This window comes from Melanerpes formicivorus, unplaced genomic scaffold (genome assembly GCF_026170545.1).
Source record: "Melanerpes formicivorus ecotype bairdi unplaced genomic scaffold, bMelFor1.0.p_v2 SCAF_59, whole genome shotgun sequence".
NCBI lineage: Eukaryota > Metazoa > Chordata > Aves > Piciformes > Picidae > Melanerpes > Melanerpes formicivorus.
The window spans coordinates 1,616,160-1,625,837 of record NW_027142411.1 but is presented as its reverse complement, the minus strand read 5'-3'; the positions used below and the strand labels follow the sequence as shown (position 1 = coordinate 1,625,837).

General features: G+C 40.7%; 1 protein-coding gene across 1 annotated transcript; it reads right to left on the bottom strand.

Moving 5' to 3' along the window:
* Nucleotides 1-1,948: 1,948 nt before the first annotated feature.
* On the bottom strand, nucleotides 1,949-8,981 carry CLEC3A (C-type lectin domain family 3 member A). The gene is made up of 3 exons (XM_068161601.1): nucleotides 8,831-8,981; nucleotides 6,625-6,705; nucleotides 1,949-3,424 (listed from the first exon to the last, which is right to left on the bottom strand). Exons 1-3 carry the CDS (start codon nucleotides 8,943-8,945, stop codon nucleotides 3,033-3,035), a joined length of 588 nt encoding a protein of 195 aa, XP_068017702.1. The 5' UTR covers nucleotides 8,946-8,981; the 3' UTR covers nucleotides 1,949-3,032.
* Nucleotides 8,982-9,678: the final 697 nt, after the last annotated feature.

Genomic DNA, 9,678 nt, shown 5'->3' with positions numbered 1-9,678 from the left:
GTTGGGGGTTTTTCATGTTGTCATATCACGTATTCAGGGCACTGTTCCTGAGGTTTTTATCACAGTGAGTTCAGAGTCCATGACACAGCTTGAGTTTCTGCCTAAACCAAAAACTTGCTGATATTTGTCGTTTAAAAAATACCAAAATGTTGGTTTAGCAGCTGAGTGTTAAGCACTTTTGAAAATTAGTATAAAGTCTTTTAAAAAACACTTTTATTTGTCTGTTTTGTTGCCAAGATGCCAGCAGATGTTTGGGCATACTCATTGGGCGTTTTTCCTTTAGAAAGCAACTCGAGGCAGCGTTGGTAACAGTAATCGCATTGAAGTGGCACTGCAAGCTTTGTACAGTCTGCATTCTCCTGTCACACCACTAGATGTGAGTGTTGGAGCTTTTTCTGTTGGTGCTTTTGTAACGTGTATAAAAGTTGCTCTCGGCTGTCCTGTTGAATTCCCGGTCACCCGAGCAGTTCCCAGCTTTACTGTAGTGACTCCAGCGTGCAGACGAGACAGCACTAAGTTCTACTCCATGGTACAACACCCATCTGCAGAGCAGAATACCTCACCTGCACACTCAGCTCTGTCTTTCACAACCCTTTTGACAGCTCTATGTACATCTCCTGAGGAGCAGGGCTGCCTGGTGTGATTCTTGCAGAGGTGAGGAGCCCAGAGTTGCAATTGGAGGGAAAACGTCCCTGGGAGACCTCAGAGAACTTCAGAAGCTAAGTTGGGGTACTGGTGTAGAGAAGGGATCCTACTGTGCTTTGAATGGAAAAGATGAGAAATACCATTTTTTTATCAGGTGAGAAGGGGAGAGGTAGGGAGTGAAAGGCTGGGAACAAGAACTGGTGAAGCAGGGGCTCAAAGCAGGCCACCAGACAGCAAATGCTCATCTTCACTCAGCACACTTTGTACAAGCACGTTCAGTCATTGAGAGGAAAGACAGTGGCACCTAATTTGGCATGACAAAGTTTGTCCCATGGCTGTGATTCTACTTTGTTTTCTATGACTTTTTTTCCCCCACACCAGGCATTTTGGGGGGATTATTTTTTAATCTTTCTGTCATCTCTTGTCCAACTCTCTCCACCTGAGTTTCCTTCCATCATTTTTCCTACTTACTTTACATCCCTTTGTTATTTCTTAACTAAGCATTCTGCTGGGAACATTCAAACTGATTCCTGATTTCTCTATCTGTCTCTCTAGCTCTATTCACTGTTTGATAAACATCCACCAATATATCTATAAATGTTTTTAATCCCTGCATTTGGCTGGCACAGATTGGATAGGACATCAGTTTATGAACTCCTCAAAAGCAACACCTTCTGTAAGTTGTGGAGGATTTTCAGTTTGACCATAGCTGTAGGGATATGCTGAAATACTGACCAGAGGTAAAGAAGCCATAAAAAATGCTGTGGACCTCTAATCCTGTTGAAATGTAGGTTAAAAGGATATTAATCCCAGCCTTAGAAAAGGTTGGTAGATTTTGAAAGAAGATTTGAGGCCTTTGGGAACTTTTTGCTCTTTTTTTTAAACCTAGGAGCTAAAGTGAGAGAATTCAGGATCAGGCCTATTTTAGAAATGCCTTGTGTTGGAAATGTAAATGAATGCACATTTCAGTGGTGTATTGAACAGCTGTACCTCAGCACTTAGCTAGGCTGGGATCTGAATTTTGCCCCTTGGCATGTAGGTGCTCTAGTGAAAAAGAAGATGCAGTGTAATGCGCCCAGAAATTATACCCCTTCTGAGTCCTCAAGAGAAGCTCTAGGAGAGAATGGCCCTCACATGGATGCAGATGCATAAGCTGTCAAAAGTACTGCTACAATTAAATACAAGTAATTGCAAATTTATTGCATACTTTAAGAAAATCTCACACAGCTGAAAGAAAAGAAGAAGGATTTAGCCTCCAAGCAGCAATATGTTTAAATATTTAAATGAAATTCCTTTACACAAGGGAGAAACTGCTAGTTCTAACATGAAGGCAAATGTTTATTGTGAGGTTAAGAACAGCAAAAAAGAACCAGTGCTTTTTACTTCCTTTTCAAATGTCAGCTGGTAAACTGTGAAAAATTGCATGTGGCCAAATGAGCCCTGGTTTGTTCCTGCTCTCCTGTGCCAGCTGGGCGTGCTGCATGCCTGCCACACGGAGAGAGGTGAGTGAGCAGTGATGTGCTCAGAAAGGGGATCCTTCCTCTCTACTGGTGCTCTCAGGCAGTGTTACTGTCTGAACTAGAAAGCCTCTTTCTGATCCTGCAGGAGAGAAGGCTTTTGCACATCCAAGACCTGCCATCGTAGAGGTATGATCTGGTCTCCGGTGTGTTTCTCCTGTGGTAGCATTCCAAATGACATCTAATATTTAACCATAATTAAAACATTTAGAAGCAAATACATTTAGTCTAAGTGATATTTTAGAACCTCCACTTGCCCCATTTTCTTGCAGTGTGTCACTTTTAACTCTGGGTAGTTTAAAAATTAACACCAGATGTTTCTGTTTCGTTTGGCTTTCTTAACCCATAAACTCTTGGTCACAGATCCATCTTGTTAAACGTTGTAATGGTGATAGCCATTTCCCACAGGAGCTCACACAATCCCAAAGTCCCTCTTAGGTACTGAAACTGAAAGGATCCCTACACCTCGTGCTGGCACCTGTCACTGTACAGCAATCTTTTATAAGCTTTCAATAACTCACTAGAGTTCTAAGCTCAAGTAAATGCTGTCTACCATGGAGATACGGAGTACAAGAGGTGAATTCCAGCAACCTGAACTTGAGGCTGAAATAATATGCCAAAATACGGTGCAGTGTAAGTCAAAATGTCATACATATTCCTGTACATAAGGAGAGCACTCACTAAAAGCTAACATTTTCAGCATCTGAATAGAAAATAAATTAACAGGGACAACCTGTGTTTCAGGAAAGGATGAGTGCAATGCAGGAGATGGGTATTTCAAGCTTGCCACTGTGTAAGTGTGAGGGGTTACTAACCAGCAAAACTGCATGATAATAACTTAAAACATGGCCATGGTTATTGTATCTGTAGCTATGGGATCAGAAACTCACAGATGTATCTCTTGGCAGTGCGGCAGACTTCATCCACCCACTTGCCTTGTGATGACTGGGAAAAAAAGACACAGTTTTCCTGCTTGCCCCCGTTTGGTTGGGCACGATCCCAATTGGAGTACTGTAGAGCCATGCCACTGACATCAACAAATTTCCCTTCATTTATCAGGTCATTGATACCCAACCAAAACTCAGACACCCTAGGCATACTTTTCTTGCCATAATCTCGAAGAGTGTTTGTTTCCTCGTTATTCCTTGGGATAGCCAGTGTCCCTCCTTTGGCTATGCAATCTTCATTGGCTTCATGGAAATGTTTGGTGCTTTCTGATGCAAGGTAGCACTTCTTATGGGCCTTTGTCCCACGAAGACAGACTGTGAATAGATAGTGGTTTGCATGATCAGTAAAACTTTGGGCTACAGCTTTGAACAATGCTTCCTAAAATGACAGTTTTCTAAATGTGTGTTGGGAAAAATAGACAACCTCCTGGCAAGTGAAAAGTGCTCACCTCCACAGAGTGGGCCTGAAGTAGCAGTCAGATCAGACATTTCTGCTCTTCCTCATGCTCACATAAGATCTTGTATGCAGTCAACCTCAGATTCCTTCTGGCAATGTAATTTTCTCAAGGATTTTTTCATGTTGCTGTTTCAGAAGGTTAAAATATAACCCAGGCCCATCACCAGTGTATTTTGTGTTATCTTTTAGCAAACAGTCCTGGTTTCACACATTTGCCTTATTTCATCAGTTTTAAAACTGATGGAATGGATGAGGTATGGATGTTTATGTTGTTGGCAGATGTGAGTGAGTCATCAGGAAACCTGTACTTGGATTCATAGTAACGAGACAAATCTAAAGGTCTTTTCATGTTTATGATATTTAAGTGCCAGATTTTCCTGCATTAACTAAGTTTAGTTCCCAGTAAACAAAAGCAGTGCAGAAAAGTGCTATTTTAAGTGTGTCCTGCTAACCAGAAAAACATTGAGCCCTGTCTGGATGCTTGATAACAGTGTATTTCCACCTGCACAAGAGCATACATTCACCACTTCAGCTCTTAATTTTTGATCTTTCCAAGGAAGTATATCCCCTCAAACTAAAATCAAAAGAAGTGCCTTAAATCCATAGAGACTTTGAAAAAGTGTGCACTTACTACTGAGCTTGCGTGACAAACTCAACCAAATAACCTAAACATTTGCATTCATAAATCTGTTTGCATTCAGATTTACAGGAAGGTATCAGGGAAGTCTTGATGTAAAGTCCAAATGTGTTAGAACATTAATTTGGCATGTGCTCTGTAATTGGAATTGCCTTGCAGAGCTGTGTCAGAGTTCTCCCAGCCCAGGGTCCGTGTGGGCAGGTTTGCAGGGTTATATCCTTGAACTGTGCTTTTCAGCTTTCCTTATGCAGATATGTTAAAAACTGATTTTCCCAAGAAAAGTATTTACAGGAAGGGAACCCTCCTCAAAGGAGTGTTCTCCTCTGAGCCAGGGAAGGTTACAGAGGCCTTGGATAAACTCCTGTAACAACCATTTTTAAAATCCTGCATATGACTACTTCCAGATTATTTCATTTATTGCTTAAACTCATCTTGTACTCTTATTAGAAATATGCTGTACAACAATATGAACATCTTCTGTCCTGATGTTTTCTACAGTCTGTCTCTAATCCCTATCATCTGCTCTTGTAAAAAATAATTATATATCAGAACAACAGGATATCAAAATCTGCTTTGGACGGTATTCTATATGTCTCTGGGTTTTAGTATTTCCAGTTGTAGTATCCATTGCATTCCTTAGCTGCATTTTCAGGGTCACCATTTTATCTTAGGGCTTATCCTTCAACTTTTATCCTTTCCAACTGCTAATGGGCAAATAAAAGTAATGGACATACTTGCTAAATGTTGAATTCTTTAACACTCTTATCTTCATAGAAAAGATCATAAACTTTATCTACTTCAGCAGTGCTGCAGTAATGATGGAGAATGGCCCTCCTTAAGAAGAAAGTATATACTGCTGAATGGAGTGTGGCAACAGTTCGTGGTGTTTAGAAAAGAACTGCAAGCAAAAGAAGAAACCACACTGTAATGTGTCTTGGAAGTGTCCATGATCTTAAAAAAGTAGTTGCTTTTTCAAGTATTGTAAAGCCATTAATAAATACAGTCAGATCTAGAGGTGTGAGAGGTCTTGAATCCAGTTGAACAGTGTGGGCTCTGAATTAAGAATATAATTCAAAATAAGTTTTCAGGATAGAAAATCTCCCAGCTCTGGTTTCATTTCTAAGCCACTGCATGCTTACTCTCAAGCTCCTTCTGGAAGCAACACAAGAATTACTTCTAAACAAGAGTTACTTGTCTGGTACAGGCTCCTTCTTTTAAGAAACTGCTAAAGTCTTCTTATAAGAAATAAATATTTTGTAAAACTCTACAAGCTCTATGTAACCCAAGAGGTACAACAGAGCAACTCAGATATTACCATCTCTAAGGAAAATACATTCTCTTTCATGTGAATGATGTCATTTCCTCTGGAGTGTCCTCCTGTACATGTTTAAATGCCAAGTGTCAGCAGCTCTGAAAAAGCTCAACTGTCTAGTAGGTGCGTGTGTATTTACCCTTCTTATTTTGGTTGGAAATTTCCATGTGGCTTTTGAAATGCTTGAAGAACTCTGCACATTGGTACAGGATATTTCTGAACTCACAGTGGGTATTACTTTGAACTTTTATGGCAGCATTCACATATGAATGTTGCAAACTGCTCACTTAAAGGCTCAGCCCTTTTAACTTCCTTTGGGGGATATTTTCAGCCTTTTCAATTTCACAGAATGCCAGGTTGGAAGGGACCTCGAGGATGATCTGTTTCAACCTTTTTAGGTGATAGTGTAGCTGAAATGAGCTGACCCAGCAACCTGTCAGGCTGAGTTTTAAAACTGACCAGTGTAGGGGAATCCATGAGTCTCTTGGGAGATGATTCCAATGTCTGATTGTTCTCATTGTGAACAATGTTCTTCAAGATTCCAGTGGGAATCTCCCCAGCAGTAACTTGTCCCCATCACCCCTTGTCTTTTCCATGGGACTCTGTGTAAAAAGGGAGTCTCCATCCTCCTGGTAGCCACCCTTTATGTACTGGTCCATAGTAATAAGGTCTCCCCTAAGCCTTCTCATGGCTGAACAAACCCAGCTCCCTCAGCCTTTCCTCATATGTCGGGTCTGCCTTGATAGCTCATGTTCATATCAAAGCTGCGAACCTAACTCATTGTCAGACACAGCAACCCTCTTTGTGTTGCCTTTGATCATACCTAAAATCACAGCTTGAGGCTGTGCATAGCAAAGACAACAGTGGTTCCTGCTTCTGATTAATTCTCACTCTCAGTGAAGAATCCTCACTTGTTCACCGTTAGTTCAAGGCTTGATTTTACCTGAATGCTTCCTTCAGCATTCGTCTCACCATTACATCTGTGGCATATCATGCTCTTAAGGAGTTATGTTCCTCAGTTAAAAATGCCCATTAAGGAGAAGCATGAGGGTGAAGGAGAAAGATGGTGATAACTTTTGGAAGCCAGTGACCAGTGTAAGCTACTTTACCTGTTTGAAGTGCTTGTATTTCTTTCAGAGCGTTTACTTCTCGCCACAATTTGTCAATCTGGGTCTTTAGGTCATCTTTTTCTTCAGTAAAAGAAATTTGGAGAAATTAGCAGATATGCATAAACAAAACAAAAAAGGATTAAAAACTTGTATGTTAAAAGCTGTTTTAATATATCATGAGTTTCTGTACTGATGAGATATTTTGACTTCATTTAAACATTTTTTCCTTAACGAAAGGGTTCCTCAAGGGTTCCTGTACAAATCAGGAGGAATCCCCCTTTACCTTTCACCCTCGTCATTTAAATCTCATTTTCATTTGGGCTGTGTTCTAGTACCTGTTTGAAACCGTGGATCGTTGCAGCCAATCATTCCTCAGCATGCCAGTATATAATTTACAGCAACATTTGTCTATTTACTTTTGAGCCTGTACACCACAGCATATATACATGAGATACAAATAACAGCAGAGCACCAGTTGTGTTTAGCCAAGGAAATGTTATTCCTGGGAACATGAAAGTTTCCCACAAAAGTTGTTTTAATACTGTGAGGAACAGCTCATATAAACCAACCAAATGCATGAAGATGAACTCGCTGTGCTGCAGTTCTGCCTCCCCAGGAGGAGCCTTCCTCTCTCCATCAATACAGAGATGGCCTAGTGACTCAAGTAACACAAATTTAGGCTGAATTGCCATTTTGTGGCATTTACAAAAGCAGCAAGAAGATGTTAGGAGAAGAAAAGCAGCTAGCTTGCATCTTCCTCTTCTTTTTCATTCTTTTTTTCTTAATCATTTCAATATTCCACCGCCACCAGACAACATGTTTCCATTGCACAAGATGACAATTCAATTGCAGCAAGCAGACCCTCTAGAAGCCACAGTGATGAACATGAGGAATAAATAAGCTCTTTCAGGCATAACAGAACTAACAAAACCACTCTTCATACAGATCTGTGTTACATCACCTAATCCTCCAGCTGCACCCCAGAAAGCTCCTCTCCATATTGCCTATTGCCTGTGGGGATAACCCCAGATGTCCTTTGATTGCCTTCTTCCCCGAGGCTTAACTCCCAGTTCATCAATCCATGTTCTTTCTTGTGATTCCCAGTTCACAGTAGCCTGTCCGTGTGCTCTGTCTACTTCAAAAGAGGCAAAAAGCAGAACAAACAGAGCTCCTGGTGCAACCTTTTCATCATGGAGGCACAGTAATGCAGATGTTTTTGTTTGTTTGTTTTTCACACCCTCTTTCTGAATTCTGTAAAATGTTGGGAAACTTATCCTCAGGAGCTCTATTCTTCTGCCAAGTTGTTTCAAGTTTAAAAGTAGTGGGAGTTTTGACAGCCAAATGTGCTGGCAAAACAAATGCCTAAGCAGCCTGTCCTTATGACACCAAGCTAAAAACCAGAGAGATTCAAAAGGAGAAGGAAGGAGGGAAGTTTATATAACTGTATCACTTCAGGGCAGTGTAATCATGCTGCACAATGGCTTTATCAAAGCTGTGGGGTTTTATTGACTAGGAGTTTAAATATTTGCCATTAGTGTAACCTCCATCATACCCTCTTTTATTAGAAATAAGTCTTTAAATTAAATACACAGACCTTTCCAAACAGCATTCATCGGGCTTTTATTTGCTCTGTAAGCTTTGCTCTGGGAATTTGCCCTTATCTCTTTCCTGCTAATTCTTTTTCATTAGTTTGACTTGCCATTTCATAGTACTTGTCACACAGGTAAAGTAATATTCCAGGGGTATTAGACAGACATTCTGTTAAAATTAGGAAATGGCACAAAAATCTGAGCAATAATCCTTGGAGATTGAACACTATTCTCTTCTAGTCCACCATATGCATGTGAATTTTCTTTCTTCTGATGCTAGTCAATATGACTGTATAAATAAGAATGATTGGCCAGAGTCCCCTCAGCAGTACCTCTGAGTCCAAATTAACCTTGACAGAGAAGAACAGGCAGAACAGAGCAATATATTTACAACTGTTACACTGCTGTACTTGCAGGGCTCAGTCCGCCACCTTACTTTTAGATTTGCTAACTCACATAAAACATTTTTTAAAGACAGGTATAATGTGGACTCAACTCTCCTATGTTAAGAAGAATTTGTATAATGTTAATCCTTGGTTCATGCAATGCCATTTAAGCACATAGCAAAGCTGCAAAGACCATAAGCTTCTATCCCTCCTCCAGTTCAAACCCAGTACCTTTCACTCTACGTTTGCTGTGTTTCCTGGTTTTGAATTTGGAAGCCTGGCCGAAGGTCTGGTCCAGCAGTAAGATGCTTATGAGTAGAAAAATCCTAAGTCCAGTTTGTGCCATGTCTCTTTGAAAGAACTCAACGAGAAGCTTCCAGAGCTTCTCTTTAGCAGCTCTGAGAGCAAGTCACATAGAGACATCTCAGTGGGGACTGACTGAGGTCAGTTTTATAGAAGTGTGGTGATGGCTTGGCTGTGCTCCTGGCTTACGAAATGTGTTTAACGCTTAAGCTGGCTGGAGCATAAGGCACCTTCTTGTTCTCACATCTCATCTGAAATGTCTATTTCCCTTCTCATTTCAGCTGGGACAGGTTGCTTTAAAGAGACTGTACCAGCATGGAACAGTGCACTGATTGCCACTAGTGAGGGCCATATCTCCCACTTTAATTTTGAAATCAAAATGTGTGGAAAAGCAGATGGATGCTCAAAAGCACCTTGTGCAATGCCAGCCTCAAGGTAGCCAGAAGAGTCCTACACTTTTCATAAGCTCACCCAGCAGAGCTCTGTGCCAAACTGGCTAAGTCATGATCTTATTCTAATCAGGATCTTATTCACACCAAAGCAAAAAAATAATTTACTCACTTTGCACCTACACACACACACACAGAGACAGACAGACAGACACACACACAGACACACACACACACACATACACACATGCTAAGGTCACACCACATGAGGAGTGCATTTATTAATTTACAAAGAGTTAAATACTTTATAGATATTCTGATTAAGAAGATTATGTGCTACCAGCAGGGTCTAGTTAGGGGAATGAAAGCCAGAGTACTCTTCTGAAG

Coding starts and splice junctions, on each gene's coding strand:
- CLEC3A (XM_068161601.1), bottom strand. CDS start 8,945: ATGGCACAAACTGGACTTAGGATTTTTCTACTCATAAGCATCTTACTG. Junction 6,706..8,830: donor CAGCAAACGTAGAGTGAAAG/GTACTGGGTTTG, acceptor CTTTTACTGAAG/AAAAAGATGACCTAAAGACC. Junction 3,425..6,624: donor AATACAAGCACTTCAAACAG/GTAAAGTAGCTT, acceptor ATCTATTCACAG/TCTGTCTTCGTGGGACAAAG.